This window comes from Xiphophorus couchianus, chromosome 16 (genome assembly GCF_001444195.1).
Source record: "Xiphophorus couchianus chromosome 16, X_couchianus-1.0, whole genome shotgun sequence".
Lineage (NCBI taxonomy): Eukaryota > Metazoa > Chordata > Actinopteri > Cyprinodontiformes > Poeciliidae > Xiphophorus > Xiphophorus couchianus.
This window is the reverse complement of record NC_040243.1, coordinates 9,344,468-9,365,247: the sequence shown is the minus strand read 5'-3', so window position 1 is coordinate 9,365,247 and position 20,780 is coordinate 9,344,468. Positions and strand designations below refer to the sequence as shown.

Sequence of the window (20,780 nt, the reverse complement as noted above, 5' to 3'; positions counted from 1 at the left end):
AAGCGGTGTCTGGGCAATAGTAAACTCTCCCCACATGTTTAATTAACGAGGAGAATAAAAGGCAAACTCTGAGCAGCAAGAGTTTCAGGAGGCAATTTGGGTTTAGGATCCTCATTTCAGATGCTGGGAATGCAAAGTGCTGAGCCACGTTCTGTAGCAGCTGGTGGGAGACTGGCTGCGCACAAAGCTCTGATCCTGGCTAATGCTCACGACTGCACTTTATCAGCATACATCTAATAACATGAGCAGCGAATTGCAAATAAAACACAGGCTCATTGTAAGGAGGGAATCTGACGTCTTGAAGGAATCCCTTATCTGCAGGGGATAAAGTTACTGTAATAAACATTATTTGATCATCTATGGTTCAGAAAATGAATTTAAACAATTGTTATGTTACTGGGCTTGCAAAAAATACAAAATGAAAAATATAACTCATTCCTTTATTTGTTTGTGGCATGTAAAACTGAGGATGACTGGTGTAGATTAATTTAAATGGAATCCAGATGTGTCATTGTTGGCTGGCACAGGGGGATCTGTGCAGGTGTCAGCTGTACTAAGAGAATTACAGAATTACAGGTTAGTCTGGGTACCACCTCTTATGCTATAATAACATCCACAGAAGCCAGACCACCTGCCACCACATCGCAGGGGACCTCATCTTTTTTATTGACTCACAGGAAGCAGGAAGGCACCACACATTAAAACCAGCTACCAGCCACAATAAGACCTGCTCATCGGACAAGTAACAACTAGTATTTAGCTGAGCCAGACAAAAAAGCGGCTTGTCGCAAAGGCAGAATTGTAGTTTTGAGCTGACAAGATAAAAGCATTCTCCCATATGCTACAACACTTTCTGTCTTAAAGTGTTTTGTAAATTTTTTTTTCATGCAATGTTAGATGGAGGGACAAACAGACACCAAGACATAATTTATTAAAGTGCATTAAGTTGTGTGAAATGGCTGAATTTACGAGTGTGTGAGCATGCAATAACTCCATGTTTTCTCAGATTCCTTTAATACCATGGACAGATGGTTCATTTTCTCTTGGTTTCCATTCACAGCTGATCCTGTTGATGTTTTGCGAGTTCTCGGGCTGTCAGAGAACATGGAGGGGGTTTCCTTGGAGGCTGGTTTCTGCACTAGCAGGAGGGGCACGGAGGAGGCGGACCTGGCTTACAAGATCAAAAAGATCCAGCTCAGCACTCCCACTAAACAGCTATTCCATGGTACTGTCTAGACTTTTTTTCCCCTTCTATATGACAACACACAGAAAATCCTCTTAATCCACTTCAACCATGGGGCTCTCAATCATTTCCTTTAATGTCTGAAAACATTAAGATGTACAGAATATGTGCGAATGTTGACTCTGTAAAGCATAATATATGTGACAGAACCTCACCTACTTTTCCCCCCTTCTACGCTTCGTCTTTTCATGGTTAATATTTTTCATCATTATCCAGGTCCTTCCCAGCAGATGATGAAATGCGTGCTCCCTGCTGTGCCCCGCTCTTCATTTCTTAACAACTCTCCTCTCTGCTCCTCCACCTGCAGATTCCACTTTTCCTGAGAATTTCTCCCTGATGGCTACCGTAAGAGCTAAAAAGGGCTCCCAGTTCTTCCTTTTTTCAGTGTATGATGACCAGGGGGTGCAGCAGGTGGGGCTCGAGGTGGGTCGGTCCCCTGTCTTTGTGTACGAAGACCAGCATGGGCATCCCACTCCACAACAGTATCCTATTTTCAGGAAGATCAACACAGCAGATGGAAAGTGGGTAGTATGAAGGCCTTATCCTCCCTGTTAAATATGACACCAAGTGATCTGACAGAACTAAGCTGTTAGTTTGATTTCATGTGTTAATTCTATTAATCGTAACCAAACTCAACATGAGATTCATAGTCAAATTGTCTTGTCTAAATGCTTTGCAATATATGTTAAAGACTTGGGATAAATTGGGCATTTTCTATGGACACAAACAAATAAACTCCTCCTTTAAGAACTAACCTGTGTTAATTCTTTCTGGCTGATGTTTCAGATGGCACAGGATAGCCTACAGCGTTCTCAACAAGACTGTGACCCTTTACTTGGACTGCCAGAAGGTGGAAACTCTGGATCTGCAACGGGGGGACGATGCTGTGGTCAGCACTGAGGGAGTTATTGTTTTTGGAACACGGCTGCTGGATGAAGAAGTTTTCGAGGTACGAGATTATGAAAGAGCATGACCACAAAATAGATGAAAACAGTTCATTTCAGGGTCGGACTCATAGTTACTCTACTGCTTTTTTTTCTATTATGTTTAGATCTCTTCTCAGCAGATCTGGTTTGGCAGATACTAAGAATAAACAATGTGATTGTATTGTGTGCTGTGACCCTCTAAGCAGCAGCAGTTCTGTGTTCTGAGTGAATTTTTGTGGTGGTTTAAACAAAAGGAATTGTCTAAAACTTTACGTCTCTTATTTTTGTGTTGCATGTGTGTGGGAAGCTTATTCTGCTGGGGTTATATAGTCTACATTAAATGACAAGGCTCAGTTGGGGACTTCCTGGTGATCATGCATGACCTATTTTATTCTTTCATTTGGAAACATCTCAGGGTTGTTTTAAAAAAACAACCAGATGGAGTGGAGCTTATCTAAAGTGCTACAAACATATGTGGTTTTAAAATGGTCAAGTAGTTTAAACAACAGGGATTTAAACTAGTTATTAATACAGTTAGATTATGTGTTCCACTGCACCAGTTTTTAAACAATATTTTAATAGATTTTTTTTTCTTACTTATATCTACACAGTTCCAGTTTAATTATGGCAAATTGGGAATTTGTAACTTTTATTAGTACTGCCACATAGATCCCATAGAACATGATCTACAGTAACTTCTTTCTTCTGGGATTTGTTTTTACATTTTGTCACATTAAAACCACAAAATGACACTTAATTTCTAAAGAATAAAAGATATACCCAATATATCTGCACAAGGTAATGGATAAATCGGAAGTGGTGAGGAAACAACACATGCTTTTAAAAAGTTTTTATATAAAAAAAATTGTAGTCAGTACCTTTTTAAATTAATATCCTTTCCAGTGTAACCAGTTGCCTTAAGAAATCACCTAATTAGTAATCATAATGCAGATTTGTAATATAATCTAAGTATTTAAATACAGGTGTTTTGTGATGATCTCAGATGTTTGCTTGAGAAGATCAGTGACCAAAAAGCTTCATGAAGTCCAAACAACACACGAGACATATGTTGTTAAAAACTCACAGCTTGAGCAAGGAGAGAATTAATTAAAGAAGCAGAGAATAGGCCCATGGTAATTCTGGAGGAGCTGCATAGGTTCTGTTAATGGTATGCTGCAGAAATGTGGCCTTTTTGGAAGTGTGGCAATAAGAAAGACATTAAAAAGCAAAAGCGGAGCTTATCTAAAGTGTAACAAACATATTTGTTACACTTTTAAACACATTTCAAGTTTGAACCCTTTGGTTTATATGCTGAATGCTCTTTTACGGACAGAGCTAGAGCTACACATCACCCAGAATATACAATTGCCACTGTTAAACATGATAGATACCAGTTGACACTTCGGGGATGTTTTGCTGTGAAAGTGAGAAAGTGCTACACTAACTACAGAGTAATCTTGGTAATTGAAAATAGACTTGCAGCTTTAAGAGAACCGTAATTTTTTTATTTATTAAAACAATTAAATCATGTGTTCTTTTCCTAACAGTTTACAGTCAAACCATACTTTGTGTTGATCTATCACACAAAATCACAATAAAGTGCAAAACGTTTGTGGTTATAAAATGACAAAATTGAATCAAGTTCAGACTTCGAGGCTTTAAACAATTTGTTAAGATAATTTTGTAGAATGTGGGTGACATATGAGTTGTTTGTCAATTGTTACTGTAAAGAAACGACTGTCAGAAGAAAATATTATGTTTAAGAAGGAAAATGGTAACTTGCCCAGTTTAATTTTCATGCAAAGCCAATGCTAGCTTTAATTTAAAGATCTGACATTGCACATGGGGAATCTTGGTAGTGTGACTGCAACTATAAATAGCTTAATCTCTACTATTTAAGGGATTTCTGCAAAATGAAACAGGCAGGCTTTTTACATTAACATGAATGGCCACAAATGTATAAATATGCAGCAAAGCTCACTCGGGGAGTATCAAATCAAACTCTGTGTCTCACCAGTTCCCTTTTTCACTGCTGTAACCTTTACTGTCAGTCATTCTCTGTGCTTCCCATGATAATACTCAACCTTCTCCATTGTCATTCCCAATGAGGCCCAACTAAATCTCTAACCAACAGCATGAAATTGAGATCAGCTCAAGCCCCTTCCCCTTCCATGTCCTCAGGGCTCAGAGTCCTCCTAATGGAGTACAGAAGAAAATGGAAGATAGAGAGGCATAAGATAAGATTCTGTACCTGTTAAAAGGTTTTGTGAATGTGCAGGGGGAGTTTTTTTATTCTTAGTTGCAATGACAACAAAGCAATAGAAATTCTTGAAAAAAATTATAGATCAGAATACTTATTTGCAAACAGATTTTTCCTTGCTTGATATGGTTTTATTAGTTTCTTTCTTCTTGCATATTGTCTTCTTATGAACTTGTAGCTTTTTGGGTTTGTATGCATTGTCAACACTTCATTTTTACCTTTGCCCACAAATTAACATCTTACCATTTGTGCCCTTAATTAACCTCAGCTGCCTGAGGTTAAATAAGGGCACACCACGCTGTTCCCCTCACCTCCACCCCCCTCCCTTGTAGACAGTGACTGTAGCTTTCCAGTTTATGTAATTACTTTAAATCCCACTTGAGAAATGTGTCTCCTTGTGGGCAGCATAAATTTCCCGTTTCAAAAGCAACCAAGACCTCTTAATTTTTGGCTTTGGCCCAAAAACACTCTGATGCCCTAATTTATCATCTTATGCAAAGAGTCATGATGATGATCACATCCGATTTGTGGTTATGACTAATACGTTAAAGTCAATCTGTATTATGTGTCATCCAAATCATCCTTTATGTCAGTCAATAAACTTTTTGAGGTCAAATATATATATATATATATATATACTGTATATTCTAATTCTAAATTAAAGAACCCCCTTACTGGTCTCTGTGTTTTTTTCCCTTTTTGTGTTTTAAATTAAATTGTGTATTCTTTTAATTTTTATGTTGTATTTCAACAGCAGAGTTCTATATATTGGGTGAGGCTGGTACCACAGGGAGAGAAGTTAAGCAGGCTGACCTCTGGGCCTCTGTTCCCAGGCCCTGGTTCTGGGGAGGTGGCCAATGTTCTGGCCCAGTTCTCCCATCATGGGACCTTAGTGTGGGAGCACAGGGACTGTGGTCCGCCTATTGGTTCCAGATTGCCTACAAACTGCTACACAAACTCAGTATTTTTGCTTGGAGTTGCAGTAAAATAAACATCAATTTGGCCCTGCTGTGTTTTAGTTTTGGCTGCTGTATGCCTCCAGTACACGGACTGTGAAGATAAGATCCAAACCTGGATTGCATTGTTAGGAAATTTTGATCCATTCTGTCTCAAACAGTACAGCAATAAGAGAGTTATTGGCCTAGTGTGCTGGGCATGTTGAAACAACTATTACAGTGCATAACATTGTGGAGCAAATGTGATGTTTGCACCATCAAAAACTTATTCAACATGGTTGTCAGCTTTTTAGATGTAGCAATTGTTGCAACTTAGGCAAAAAAAGTTTAACTCTTGTTATTTTATCCACATATTGTGCAGGAAGAGATTGTTTCCTGATCTGATTAAGGCATGTCAGAAGGCCTTACTGCTCCTCCTCCTCACTGAGAGTTCAGTTTCTTCTGACATGGGTGAATATGATTGCAGGCTTTTAGGGAGGCAGTGGATAAAAAAACAACATAGTGTTTGCCAAAAAAAACAACACAAAAACTGAATGCTAATTCAGATGATGTGTTTTCTTTATTCAATTCCTCCTCAGATGTCGTGCCTTATACTAAACAGAGTATGGAGCACATTAGCTTTATGACTTGTGCTTTTCAAGAGGGGTTAAAAACACAAGAAAAGTGCAGATGAGAATTTCCTTTGATTTCAAATTGTGATTGGATTAGTTTGAATTAGCTCCCATTTGCTTTTCTTTCTTCTTTGTCTCTCACCTTTGAGTGCAAACATTTTATTTCCTTGGATCTGGCTTGTGGCCAAAACAGGAAGAATAATTGGATAAGTACTCCTTTTATGTTTGATGTTTTGAAAGCATAAAATGCGGTTTGAATAGTCAATCCTAGGTTTATCCTTTTGCTCTGCAGTTAAGACTATGCATGACCATATTTTGCTGACAAAGATTGTCTTGAGCTGTTTCAGGTGTTGTGAAACAGTGATGTTATTACTTTGGATTTATTTGAACTGTGGCTGCTAAATCCAGTAAAAGAGATTACAATGGGACATTAATTAAAACAGTATCAAGGTTTCAATCAAATATAATTTATCCCACATTCCTGCTCAGTTGTCCCAGTTTACCATTTCACCTGACAGCTATGCTTACAAAGGGTGTGACTCCTTTCACTAGTATACGGCTGTCAAACAGCAAGCAAAGTGACCTTTTGACTTTTACTTTTTAACATTTTCCCAATAATTATTTTACAATTAAATTCAGAAACAAATCTGGATTTCACAGAGCTGTGAAAAAGTATTCATCCCCGGTTCTCTATCCTCTTTTTTAATTTCTTTTCACTCTTAAATCTTTCAGGTCATAAAATAAATATTAGTGTCAGAAAATATAACAAATTGCTGTTTTCAAGCGATTATTTCTTTTATAAAGTAAAAAAGGCATCCAAACCAACATAGCATAATGTGTGAAAATTTTATTACCCCCTAAATTTGGTATCTGTTTGTGTCACACTTGGTGTAAACAACTGGCATTAATAATATTTTATGGTTCAATCTGTTGCACTGGTCTTAATGGAGTCCCATTAAAAGGAGCCACATTGTATCACTCTGCAACTTCCATGATTGACTTGTCTTGTGATGCTTGTTTGTAAAATGCTTTGTTAGTTTAATGCTAAATGTAGAGAGATGAACAACTTGCCAAAAGTTACAGCTTTGGCTTGTTAGTGCACACAATATGTGTCAGAATGTTGTGGAGATTGTCAAGATATTTTACAGCAGATGAAACTCCATGAATGCCAGTTTTACCCAGTCTGTTTTCTGCTGTTGGATCATGAACACTGAGCTAAACTGAGGCCTACAGTGCTTTAGATCAGTGTTTCCAAACCCTGGTCCCCAAGGCACACGGCCCTGCATGTTAGGCGTTTCCTTGCTACAATCAGCTGAATCAGGCATTTTAAAGCAGGGAAACATTTAAACTATGGTGCCACTTAGCTTTGATGTTAGAACTTGAATCTGGATTTGACATCAAATTCAAAGGAACCATTTTCCTTTTCCTAAAAAACAGATTTGTGAATTCTTGTGCTCAGTGATGTGGCTAACTACTGTTAACAGTGCAAGCTAACAACTACGCATTTCTCTGCAGCTTCTGAACTCAAGAAGCTGCAGAGATATTTACTGCAGCACATTGCATAGTACTCAGTAAGAAAGATTTAATGAGAAACAAATAATCACAAGTACAAATAGAAAGATTTTGATGCTAAGTATTTTGAGGGTCTAAAACATGGCTGCCACATTGGGTTTTCAGGTTATGGTAAGTTAGAAACTACCAATTTCCTGAATCAGATTTTAAACTACAGTGTCATTTCTGTTAATTGTTCAATTCAAACTTGGAACTTTGAACTTCTAAGTGAAAATGGAATGCACTGTTAAACTACAGTATATTCAATATATAGGATTTTTTTTCCTCTTTTGTTTTTATGATGAAACTCTAAAATTAAGATGGCCAGGTCCTGTAATACTGATACTTTAAAATATCTGTCAAAGTTTCAGGACTTGGAGAACTTGCTGAGGTGATTCATGTTATTAAAAGACAGAGACCCCCTGGCTAACTTCAAGTTTTCTTCCAGGTTTATTTAGGGTTACATGTTCATTATACAGTCTAACAGTAATCAGGCTTGATTATGACTTGTAAAATTTAACTCAGCTTTCCAAAAATATTTTATTCATCAGAGTTAAATCATGATTTAACACGGGTACAATTGCAGTTTTTTCACATAAGGCCGGGTTAGTTAGATTAGCTTTTTCCTCCTTAAAATAATTTAACTATCATTAGAAACTACATTTTGTATTTATTCATGCTAATTTTCTTGGATACTTGCTCTAATTTGTTTGATTATATGAAACATTTAAGTGCAACAAAACAACAAATGAAATCCATAACAGAGCAAATACTTTTTTTAGTGATATTTCTTGTAACATTGCTGTATGAAGCATTGAGTTTACTATTGTCCTTGATCAATTATTACTTGAGATGTAACCTAATGTTCTTTCACAGCATAAATAAAAAAATTCTTCTAGTCCTTTAAAAGCCACGAAGAATTCAGTATTCTTATAAGGAGATGTTGAGTGTGCAGATGCTAAAGCAAGTGGAGCCTGTGGGCTCAGAGCTGCAGGGTGCAGCACTGCTGTCTTTGTCCATGTTTGTAAATATGCTCTGGCATTATGCCTGGAGGGCACAATGGGGAATTAAAGGTCCTGACAGGGGGGTGTGAGAGAAAGCTTTTTGACTGTTTCTTGCACAAAAAAGAACCCCCTCCTGGGGCTATAGGAGCACTGCGAGCAATTGTCTGTGTCCATGCTATCAATTTTATCAGTCTGACACTTTGATTTAGCCAAATGATTAACAGCCCATTCTTAAGGTGTATCGAAAATAGTTCTTCACTTTGTAGCAGTTTTTTTTTATCACTTATTTAAATTGAGCATTCATTTTTGATTTCTTGATTTCAGGGAGATATTCAGCAGCTGATGGTTGTGGATGACCCCCACGCTGCTGGCAACTATTGTGTGAACTTCATACCAGATTGTGACTTGGCTTTGCCATACACCAGTCAAACTCTGGACCAGCAGGAGGTCAGTACTGCAAGAGACCTAGCAATGCTAATCAGAAAAAGCTATGTTTGCACAGTTTACCTCTAGATTAATTTCACATATTTGCAAGATTTGCAAGGAAAAGAGCCCAAATGTACCACTTACACTTTGGTAATATCTAGATGTGTCATGTCTGACTTTAAAATCTTAGTAAACGTCTGAGAATTTCCATGCACATTTCTGAATTCACAATGTCAGAGTATATCTATTGCAAATATATGCTTTTAGTGATGGAAAATGATATATATATTTTTTGCAAGTTTACAACCTTTTTATATCAGAGGACATCCAAGTTCTTTCCAGTAAAATGTGAAATTAATCTAGAAATTTCAACGTTTTTTGTTTCGAAACTACATTTTCTCTAAGATGCTGTTGCCCTTTATAACTCGTAACACTTATTAGTGAAATATGAAAGTTTTTTATAAAACTTTGCACTGTATTTTGAATTTCCTGTATTGTCAAGTTTTTTTACTGGATGTTTAGAGATCATAATTTTTATAATATGGTCTAAGAGACACTGCAGGCTTCTGATTATTGCATCCGACTCCAAGTCCCCTTGGCTATTGAAAAGGGTTTGGTGAATCCTGCATATCATAAAACTACTCAAAAAAGTATTAGCTTACCATTAGACACAGTTGTGTGTTGCAAAGTGTGTCTGCAAAGAAACTGTACTGAGATAAAGAGAGAATACACCAGCTGTTGAGGCTTGTTTTGAAATACAGCCAGCATGGAAGCATTTCTAATATCAGGTGCACTTTTGGCAGCTCACACTCTCACACTAAAACACGAAAACAGGAAAGGAAAGCCAAAAAGAACACACATCCGACCACACATCTGTACAGCAAGCCAGAAGCAAATGACTCAACAGCTCATTCTTTCCTCGAGGCATGTAAAAAAAAGATTTTATCAGGGATAAAGATGATTATATATGGTTTTGTGGTGATAAATGAAAGAGATAAGGGGAAAAGATGCAGCTGTGCATGTGGACGGGTTTCAGGAAGCACATAGTTTTAATTCAGCTCATGTTTTGTACATAGGAATAATTAAATAAATGAACAGCGCACAATGCGTCTGGTCATCGATGAAGGAATGAAGAATGAGGCCATCTTGGTAGTCACACAGCTGCCTTTCATTTAAATACAGCTGAATGAGAAGCTCTTAATCCAGAGCGTGTCCACATCTCTCACCAGACTGACCTACTTCCCATCCCACTCTCACTCACTGACCATGTTTACCAGCGGATCTAAATCATGTCACATGTCACATTTCACAGGTTTTGCCTTCAGCAGCATTTTCAGGTGCAGGCCATTCAGATAAGTGACATGCATCATAGATCTCTCAGTAAAGGGACATACTTTTTCAGGAACAATGATAGTTTTAACATTTGTTGGATCATACACAAAGTCTTTGAAAGTAATCCATTGCATATGATGATAATAAATATCAACTTTAGCACATATTTCTCACACTACAGAAGCAAGCTTCATAGGGCTTTATTGAATGTAATGTGACAGACCAACTTAAAGTGGAGCAGAAATTGGTAGAGGAAGAAAAACTATGAAAAGCTTTTTTTTACAGGTAAAATCTGAAGATTTGTTGTGCATTTGTATTCAGAGGCACTGAGTCAGCAGCAACTCCTTTTTGCTGCTATAATAACTGCATGTCTTTTGGGTGTATGCCTCTCCTGCATTCGGCCCTCTCTTTTGGAAGGCAGCTCAAACTCAGTCAGATTGGAGGAAAAACACCTCTGAACATCAAATTTACAAGTCTTTATTTAGATTTAGCACTAGGTTTTAATTGTGTCATTCCAAAACATGAATCAAATACTTTGATCTAAACCATGTCATTGTTTAGTGTCGTCATCCTGCTGGAAGAAGACAAATCTTCAGGTTTCCCATTCCATCTTTTGATCCAACCATCTGGCTTTACTATCATGTTCCACAATGAGAATGGTGATGTGCAGTCAAACTTTTCTTCCACAAATAGCTCTTCACGATGATAAATAGTTAAATTTCGGTCTCATTTAACTAGACAGAGCACATGATTCCACATGTTAGCTGTATGGCTTGTGGCAAAATGCAAGCAGGACTTCTTATGGTTTCCTTTAAACAATAGCTTCCTTTTTGCAATTCTTTGTAAAGGTCAGACTTATGGAGTGAATGACCAATAGTTTTTATATCAAGTTCCTGTTTCTACCTGACCTTTAAATCTCTTCAACTTCTTCAAAAGTTACCACAAGGGTCTTTTATTGTTTCACTGGTTGTTTTAGTATGTTTGCAGGTTAATAAGTTGTTCCATATTCTTTTCATCAACAAAGGATGGAATGAACAGAGCTCTGTTGTGTTTTTTATTTACCGTACTATTTGTTTTTGTTTTTCCATTTTCCACTTTTGCTTCTGCTCTGCATTTCAACATTTGATAATAGAACTCTCATCTTGAGTTAATGCAAAGTGGCCAACCAACTGAACCAAGTAAGCTCTCTAAGAAGGACAGAAGAGGCAAAAAAAACAAAAAGAAGAGGCACAAAAGCTCTAAAGGAAAACGCAAAGGCAAAGGGAAGGGCAAGAAGGGGTCCAGAAAGAAGAAGCATGAAGAGAAGGGTCCAGAGGAAGACTTTCTCAGAGTAACTACAACACCTGCTGAGTTTCAGCCACAGGAACCTTTCCAGCCCACAGAACTACCACAAACTGAGGGCGACTTTGAAACTCTTCTCCCCACTGACCAAACCACCACAGTGATGCCAACGCATAAACCTGACTTCATCCCTGAGGGCCCCACCGTGGTGCCGCCTAGTTCACTGCCTATATCAAAGCTTATCAAGGAGGTAGACAAATCTATCAGTAGATGTTATCCACTCTAATACCCTCCAACCATTTGTGGTTCTAACCAGACACTGCCCTTCTAACCGTAGCGAACACTTCTTCCTCTTCTTGTCACTTGAGTTGCTTATCACAACTAACCAGCACCATCCTACTCATCACCTAATCTTCATCTTCATCCAGCAAATTCGGGTATTGCATCCTAATTAACAACAAAAAAAAAGTGCTTAATCTTTACTGAATGTCTATTTGTAATTTTGGAAAAGACACAGAAGCAAATCTCAAAATTCTTCTCAGTAATTACATATCTTAAAGTTCACTCAAAATTAATTCTGTGCTTGGATGGTGGCTAATTAAGGACATGCCACAACGACTCGTGATAATGCTACCAGGTTTTAACTTCTCTCTCTAATAAAAAAATATTTTGTATGACTCCTCCATGTTTGTTATTTCCAGCTTGTCAAGTGACGTTTTTCTGTTCCCACCGTTTTCTGTCAGTCTCTTCCAGTTGTCACATGAATCTGTTCTAGTCTGTCAGCTAATTACACTTCTGTGTTGTAATTAACTGCCCACCTGTGTCTCAGTTATCCAACACATTTTAATGAAATCACCCTTTTTCCCTAACATTCGTTGTTCTTTAAAGATTTGCCTTTGCAGGGAGCCACTGCGTCTCTCAGAGAGGTCTCAGTGCTCTCTGGTTTGCCTTCATGATGACTCATTTGAAACTGTGTGCTGGCCAGCAGAAAATCACAGCAGTGAACTCACCTCTGGTGGTGGAGTATGAAGACGACATTTATGGAAATTTACATGAAGACCTCTCAGTTTCTACAGTAACTGTGGTTCCGAATATTACTGATTACGAGGTAGGACAAATCACATAAAATGCAATAAAATAGGTGACCAGAATAAAAACGCTGAGGAATTCATTCACTAACAAGTTCCTAACATTTCAGCATATTCTTGAATACAAAGATTTTTTGAACGACACACAGTATGAAGAATATGAAATATATGAAGATGACTTTGACTTTGCAGAGCGGGAAAGAGCTGAGACACTGGATGTTGAGGTAAATCTGGTGCTTAAATTGGAAAGTTATGTTTTTTTCTTGCTTCCTTTGAGTCATTTATAGGAATTTGTATCTATTGTTTCTTCACTACAGGCTATACTCAGAGCAGAGAAAGGCCAGAAAGGAGAACCAGCTATTATTGAACCGGTGAGCTGCTGGGGGTTCAATTTAACAGTACAGCAGTTCCAGTTATGTGTGCAAGTGAAGAATACTGTATTTTCTGAATCTACATTACATGCAGTTTGTTTGTTTCTAGGGTTTCTTAGTGGAAGGACCCCCAGGTCCACCAGGCCCAGAGGTAAGACACAGATATTAAACAACTGCATCAAAAGGATTATAACTTAATGACAAATCAAAAATGTTTTGCATGAAAATGCATTAAAAAAATTAATCATTAAGGAGGAAGGAATACAGCAAGTCAATGAATCGATGCAGTCTGTTGAGTTTCTTTAACACTTTTTAAACTGATTTGAATAATGAATTACATTAAAATCACAGCTGATTTTAATCAGCTGTGATTGGATCCTACCTATCAACTTATAGGTAGGATCAATTGGAATGTATGTGACATTGAACTGAAATTATCCCAATTATTGTCCTCCAAGACAATAATTTGTTGTGAATTATTGCTATAAAAATAGCAATTCAGCTCCTGAATTTAATTAATTAGTTGAATTAAAAAGTTCAAATATTTTATAAAAACATAAACTTATTATATATACTTTTTGCACATAGAGATTTATTTCAAACAATTTCAATAGAGGGAGGCATGAAGTGCTCTAAATTTTTCTGTTGGACATCTGTGCTGACATTGGGCTTAATAAAATGTAGTGGACCAACACCGGCAGAGTGCATGGCTCCACAAATAATCACAGACTGTGGAAATGTCACACTGAACACCTCAACTCACTTGTATTTTGTGTATCTCCACTCTTCTTCTAGACTCTGGGACTTTCATTTACAAATTAAATTCAACATTTTACTTAAAATTTTACTGGAATTGTCGACAACTGAGCAACAAACGCAGATAAGGTGTTTCTGTCATTGTCTGTGGTTGAGGTGTGGCTTAGTGAGACCTTTATATTTTATTTGTCTTATGCAACACTGTAGTGCTCTGAGAAATAGCTTTTTTTGTGAGTTGAAGGACAAAATCATTAGATATAAGTGCTTGAAATGTTTAGCTATTTGTGTAATGAATCTTTATAATACATCACTTTTTAAATTGAATTCCAGAAATACATAAACATTAAACTTAAATTCATTGAGGTGCCCTTGCACAGATTATGAGGAAATCGGTGCACTATCGTAAACTAGCTGAGCAGGAGAGTTTTACAAAAGTTTTTTAAGCACTTGGAGAATCAAAAACATTTATTGTTCAAGTAAAGTTTATATTGCAACATAGCCATGTTTGTTAGTTCTTGGCAAAGTACTGGTCTGTTTACAGGGACTTCCTGGGCCAGCTGGACCAACAGGCCCTCCAGGACCCAGGGGAGATCCAGGTGATCTGGTGAGTGTGGCTTACAGTTCTGTGACAAATCAGAGATTGCAGGACACAGTTATTTACAGTGATTTGAGATTCACCTTTTACAGGAGGAACTATTAAACTGAAATTGACTGTCTTATTTTGTAACTGGAATAAATTAGGACAGTAAGTTATTGACATTAAATCTATGTGATTGGAATAAAAATACTACATATTTTCTATTTTATCATTGTGACTTAAGATAACTGAATAAACTGAACTTAGTTTGATTGAAGGTCAATTCTTCTTCATCACACTCAGGAATACTGGCTCTTATCAGTGTGACCTCATTGTCACCATATTTAGCTTAGCTACTTCGAGCTTAAAAAGAGGGACATTTTTGAAATGTTTTATTGCTATTTTATGCAACTTAGTGGCAAGAAGATTAAGGAAAAGATCCATAAAAAGAGATGAGCTCAACCTTGGTAGACTATTGGTGATTTAAAAACTCCCTGGAATTAAGTCCTAACAATCCAAAATCTATGGTAGCGTTAGCCACAGCATGCACGACCTGCTCCATTCTGAACAGTTCTTAAGTTTTTAATGCAAAAACACCATATAAATGCATAAGATACTTACAACATGGCGGGCTCCGCTATGGTTCGAATGGGCTGTAGAGCTTGGTTAGGGTTTTGTTTCCTCTCAGAAGCTGGTGGTGAAAGCAGCTGCATCCAGAATCTCCGTTTCAGCTCAGGTACTGGAAACAAAAGCAATGGTTAGCAGTAGTACTGTGGGTCTCACACAGGCTAGCTTGAAAGTTGGGCTGTCTTCTTAGATTTTGTTTGCATCGGCAAACCCATGGGAAAAGAATAGCAACCAACATCGACTGGGGAACCTGTAACTCCAAGGTTCTGTTTGCAAAAATTAAATGGATGACAGACAATTCTATTTTTTATCCAAAGCTCCTGGATAAAGAGGCTGTCCTCCCCAAGTACACAAGCACACAAACCCCCAAGGGCATTTGTGTGCTGTCTCCTCAAAATATATATTTTTACTTGACATATTATCCAAAGCATAGCTTTGTCTAAATAAAATTGTTAAAGAGATAGCTGAAAATGAATGAGTCAGTAATCATAAATATTTTTTCCCATACTCAGTTTTGTTAAAAATATTTCTCAGTTATATGACAAAATGCACATCTTACCCTGATCTCTTACTTCAGAGGTCAAAAGGGCAGATTCTTGCATGGATTTTTTCAAAAAAGAAGCTAACACAGGCCTGTCCATGTAAAACCTCAGATAAATAACTATCATGACACACAACATTTTTTCCTTATCTCTCACACCAGTTTCTATGCATGAATACAAATGAGCAGTCACTAAAATCTAGGCTGTTCAAATCTGCATTGGCAGATGGGACTAAACATCTGCTAAAGTGAGCTCTTTTCCAACCGTGTCCTTACATTAATTTCCTGGAGATTTAATCTAACTCTGAGCAGTATTTTCCAAATTCTAGCCCCCAAGATTAGAAAGGTCTGTCCCTTAAAATAGTATCATATGCATAATTACTTCTGTTTTCAGAAGATAGTTGGCTCCCCATAACAGGAGGCACTATCACTGATGCTTTTCCCGTCCTCTTGTTTTAGGGTCCCCAGGGACGCCCTGGTCTTGCTGGGGTTGATGGGATCCCGGGTCCTCCAGGAACCCTGCTAATGCTGCCAGTAAGATCTTGTTGCATACCAAAATGCCTGGGAAAACACACACATCTTTTTTCCCTTAATGTTTTGTATTGGCATGACCACAAGGGGGGGCTGTGTGACTGAGCTTCATTTACATTTGGGAATTCAGCATTGGGACTTCTCCTTTCACTGCCAACAGTTCCACTTTGGAGGTGATTCACAGAAGGGGCCAGTAGTGTCTCCCCAAGAGGCACAGGCACAAGCTATCCTGCAACAAACTAAGGTTCCTCTCACTGGTGTCATAATAAAAGATCACTGATGATCACATTGTCATTTTTGCTACATTTTGATAGTTTGCTTCCATATATAATTTGAAGTATTTTGTTTGGCTTAATGTGACATAATAGATAAATATGTTTTTCTTTCAGCTGTCACTCAAGGGGCCTCCAGGTCCACTGGGTCTTACAGGGAGACCAGGCCCAGTGGTAAGTGACTCTGATCAAATTTAAACCAAACCCCAATGCCTTGCCTATCTTCTAACATTAAAGGTGCATGTTTTATCTCCAGCTTCAAACTCTAGACACTCTTTTCTCTCTGTCATTGTATCTCTAACCCTGACAAAATACACGCTCACTGATTGCTTATATTTATGTCTGAAAACCTGTAAGTGTATAATTCACATTTTTTCTTAACGGGGGTTAATTTTGATTGTTGTGATTGTACAGTGTTTGGTTTGTCAAGTAAAAGGGAACATATGTTTCATTTTGTAGGGTCTTCCAGGTCCACCTGGGCTCAAAGGAGACCATGGAGACAACGGCCCCACTGTACTGTTTTCTCTACCTTACTCTGCACTTCCATAATACAAATTTTCTCAGAATATCGATTTTGTTTAGTCTTCTTGCCTCCCCTTTTTTCACTCTTTTCAATTTGCTTTATCCCCTGCATCTCTTACATAGGGACCCCGTGGGTTGCCAGGACCTCCTGGAATTAATGGAAAGTCAGGCAAGAGGGTGAGATATCTAGAGTACTGAAGGTGCTCAGATGATATATTTCCTATCTGGATATTGCGATTGAAACAGTGCAAAATGTGCTGATAAAAAAAAGAGACCCTACATTAACTGGATTAAGTTTCTTATAGGGACGTGCAGGTGTGGATGGAGGCCGTGGAGCTCCTGGTGAAACAGGTGCAAAGGTAAATATTACCACAATGCAATAGCAGCAGATACTATTAAAGTACGATGCCCAATCAACTCACTTGAAAATGTCAATGTTAATTAATTTTATCGGTCCTCATTAGCCTTGAATTCAGCAACATCACACATTTATGCAGAAAGGTATTTTAACAGTAGCCAGCGATCTCCACTTGCTAGTGTAAGCCTTTTGGTATCGACCAGCCCCGAGCCTATTACGTATTATTGACAACCAGACACCTCAACACATAACAGCTGCAGGAAGAGCTTAGTAAATAAATCAGCCTCCCTTGATGCTGGTTCTGACTGAACGAGGTCTTTATCAGTCAAAGCAGCGTTTTAGCCGACCTGCTGCTAATCTGAAAGCACCCTCTCCTTCTTTGACACACACTCCAAGCAGATGGATCTGCCAGGGGAGACTTTTAAGACAATTCTGTAAATGTTTACACAATGCTGAATGTGTTTGTGTTTTCCAAGGTTTAATGCACTTGTTTCTTTCATTTTTTTTGTTATGTCTCAGGGTGACAGGGGTTTTGAAGGCCTGCCAGGGCTCCCAGGAAACAAGGGACACATAGTGAGTTTTGTTTGGTATTTTGACATTGTTGCTGTATTTATTTAGTCTTTAAGATATGAACTCATTAACATGTCATGCATAAATACTTTATAAATCCTGAGGTGAAATTTTATCTAGTAATTATGATGATTTTTTATGGCAGGCCAGACTAAAAGGAAACATAATGAGCTATTTCTGCTAGAGCAAAAATAAATAAATAAATAAATAAAAAAAATTAATGCTTCTATTTTCTAGGGAGACAGAGGAAGGCCTGGTCCTTATGGGCCTGTTGGAGAGTCAGGAGAGAAGGTGAGTGCACTGAAGTTGTCAAAATGTACTTGCAACAAACAAAAAATATGAATCTTTATCTCATTTTGATGTTTTTTTTTTTATCTCAACATCAAAATGAAAATCCCTTTCAGATCAATAAATTTGATAAACCATTTAGATGGGAAAAACATCCCAGATCTAAACAGGCTTAGATTAAATACAGTCATCGACTCTTGCATTATTAACTCTTCTCTGCTGGCTGGAGTTCATTTAGCACAAAGGCTCGCAAAGCACATAAAAGCTGGTGCATTCCTAATATAAACTTTAAAATATGACAGCTAGCAGCTCAGGCAGCACAGAGCCATCCTGTGATGAAGGCTTCATCACAGTTTGGTTAGCTTTGAGAGGACGGGTAGTCTTTGCTTGAAGATTGTTATCTGTCCCACAGCAAATTTCTTTAATGAACTGATTCCATGGACACAAATGTTCTCAAACTAGAGGCTAAACTGAAGAGTTGCATTGGATTTAATGATTTTATTTCCTTTTTATTCTAGGGATCTGATGGACCTGTGGGACCAAGAGGTCAACCAGGTGAACCAGTGAGTATTCAGATGTAGAAAAAAGTTTATTTTTATTTTTTATCTCAGATCATGTGGACAGCTCACTACAGCAAACCCTAATGTGATTTTGGTTCTCTTCTTGATACGTACTCTGCTTTTCCTCTTAGGTCTTTTTTGTGGAATTAAAGTACTTTAGATCAGCGAACATTTTTTAAAATCAGACAAAACCTCCTGAGCATCTCAATCTGATTTGTGTGACTTTGAGTAAGCCACTTCAAAACCTTTTTCTTTTTGTTAAGCTGTCTAGATGTAGACTTTGTTGGTGTTCTTTGGAACATTGTCCTGCTGAGGAATCCAACTGCACAACACAAGAGCTTATTCCTGTGTGAAGCCGAATTTATGATCCCTTCAATTACAAGTCATTCAGTTTGACTTGTCAGTACCTTTAATCTGAAAGTATCAAGGCATTTGTTTTTTTATTTACTGTAGGTTATTAGTGCAATTTTTACCCGGTCTCTTTCTTATTGTTGAAGTGTAAGCATCGTCCTTACCCAATCAGGATAGTGATCCGGGTTCTTTGGTGGCCTCTTGGAGTAAATTTGGTTGGCCAACTACTCCTAGGAAGATTCATCACCATTTCCAATTTTTCTATTTGTGGATAATGGTTCTTATACCTTCTTTCCGTTGTTCATTAGCGTGGTTCGGAGCATTATTTTATGGTTCGCCGTATAAGGAAAGCATTTCCACCACCAGATGGATTCTCACTAGAGAGCCAGGGTAAAACCCAAAGTGCTAACATGGCATTATACCAGTCTGATGACAAAACATATTAGTATTTCTCATCCTTGCTGTAAGCAGTGATGTTTTTCTGTCTCCCAAACAATATACTCTGTTGTGTGATGCTAGTAGCTCCTCCCTAACCATAACATTTGCTTATAGTTAGGGACCATACAACTAAAATCTTTTTATAAGCTGTGGTTAGTTTTTGATTTAACAAGGGGTTCAGTTTGCCATTCATATGACCATATTAGTTTGAATAACTTTTTTCCATTAATACATAGACACAATTTAAAATTGGAAAGAGAACCTGTCAGAAAATTTACCATTGACTGACCTTATGAGTTATAAATTATGTGAAATAAATGTGACATAGCTACAGTTTCTCATATCTACACTCAGACAGTAATTATTGTAAAATACTTGGCAACAACTTTTTTTTATCATGTATGATAGGAAGGTAAAGGATAACAAATCTCCAAAATGGGACTACTGCAGCACAGAAGCGAAAAGTTGCATGTTTTCGTCACCAGGTCAATTCATTTGATAGCTCTTATACAAATCTATCAGTGGTGTCAATCATCATTTGAGAGGCCACTGTATCAAGGACTAAAACAAAAATAATAAAAAAAATAAGAATAACTTCCCCACTTTTCCACTGTAAAGGCCGTAGCTATCAAAAGAAATCCATTTGATTTGCCCCACACTCCGTCTTACATTTAGCATCTGTCATCAAGATTCTCACTGCTTTCTGTGAACAATCCAGGAAACTGACAGCCTTCCAGCAGACCAAAAGTTCACACTATTTTTGTAGAAGCCATAGTTTGGTGCATCTGCTGTGAAAACTGGTTAATTGGTTATAACTCGCTTCTATCTTTCTCCCAGTAGGTGAGGTTAGAGCTCAGCAGGGTTTTGTCTCTCCAAATGGATCTCTCAGTGCTTGAGGAAATAGAGCTGCCATGTACCATGTAAGGGAGAGTCTGATAAACTGCAGAAACATTGGGAAGGAATGGTCTGTTTTGAAGAGAGACAGGGAGTGATAGGAAAAAGAATAACAGCGGGAGACAAATAGAGGACGGAAATGCGGTCGGTGGTGAATGAGATGAGATAGACCGAGCAAGCAAAGAGAGAGTTTCGGCAAGGTAAAAGACAAAATCCTGGCCTGTATGATTATATTTCCATATCAATCACTTCCCAGGAGATCACAGATGTGGCTTTGGAACAGGTGGCTTGGCCAGCCTACAAAGACGGAGGCTGAAACAGATCACAAAAAAAAAAGAAACAGATCACACAAGCACAAGCCAGCGAGTTCAGTCTTCATGGCAGACACATACAAAAATGACATGTTCAGTCACAGAAATATATAGTCAATGTTTTGCTGTCCTTAC

The 20,780-nt window shown here is 37.8% G+C and overlaps 1 protein-coding gene and 2 long non-coding RNA genes across 4 annotated transcripts in view; 1 reads left to right on the top strand and 2 right to left on the bottom strand.

Moving 5' to 3' along the window:
- The window catches only part of col5a3a (collagen, type V, alpha 3a), a 52,271-nt gene that overhangs the window by 7,788 nt on the left and 23,703 nt on the right, over positions 1-20,780 (top strand). Inside the window, exons 2-20 of one of the 2 annotated variants that reach the window (XM_028042533.1) lie at positions 1,061-1,225; positions 1,551-1,764; positions 2,030-2,192; positions 8,876-8,998; positions 11,442-11,840; positions 12,579-12,698; positions 12,789-12,902; positions 12,996-13,049; positions 13,159-13,200; positions 14,347-14,409; positions 16,010-16,084; positions 16,242-16,325; positions 16,471-16,527; positions 16,813-16,866; positions 16,999-17,052; positions 17,181-17,234; positions 17,753-17,806; positions 18,041-18,094; positions 18,610-18,654. In XM_028042533.1, the coding sequence (XP_027898334.1) occupies positions 1,061-1,225; positions 1,551-1,764; positions 2,030-2,192; positions 8,876-8,998; positions 11,442-11,840; positions 12,579-12,698; positions 12,789-12,902; positions 12,996-13,049; positions 13,159-13,200; positions 14,347-14,409; positions 16,010-16,084; positions 16,242-16,325; positions 16,471-16,527; positions 16,813-16,866; positions 16,999-17,052; positions 17,181-17,234; positions 17,753-17,806; positions 18,041-18,094; positions 18,610-18,654 (1,988 nt within the window). Of the gene's footprint in view, positions 1-1,060; positions 1,226-1,550; positions 1,765-2,029; positions 2,193-8,875; positions 8,999-11,441; positions 11,841-12,575; positions 12,699-12,788; positions 12,903-12,995; positions 13,050-13,158; positions 13,201-14,346; positions 14,410-16,009; positions 16,085-16,241; positions 16,326-16,470; positions 16,528-16,812; positions 16,867-16,998; positions 17,053-17,180; positions 17,235-17,752; positions 17,807-18,040; positions 18,095-18,609; positions 18,655-20,780 lie in introns of both variants that reach the window. The other variant, XM_028042532.1, reaches the window with a different exon arrangement.
- Positions 13,207-16,062, bottom strand: LOC114160106 (uncharacterized). Its single transcript, XR_003598718.1, has 3 exons — positions 15,933-16,062; positions 15,004-15,121; positions 13,207-14,428 (listed from the first exon to the last, which is right to left on the bottom strand). It is a non-coding gene; the product is annotated as an uncharacterized LOC114160106 (long non-coding RNA).
- Positions 20,107-20,780, bottom strand: part of LOC114160105 (uncharacterized) — a 31,457-nt gene continuing 30,783 nt past the window's right edge. Inside the window, exon 5 of the long non-coding RNA XR_003598717.1 lies at positions 20,107-20,646. This is a non-coding gene — a long non-coding RNA (uncharacterized LOC114160105). The remainder of the gene's footprint in view (positions 20,647-20,780) is intronic.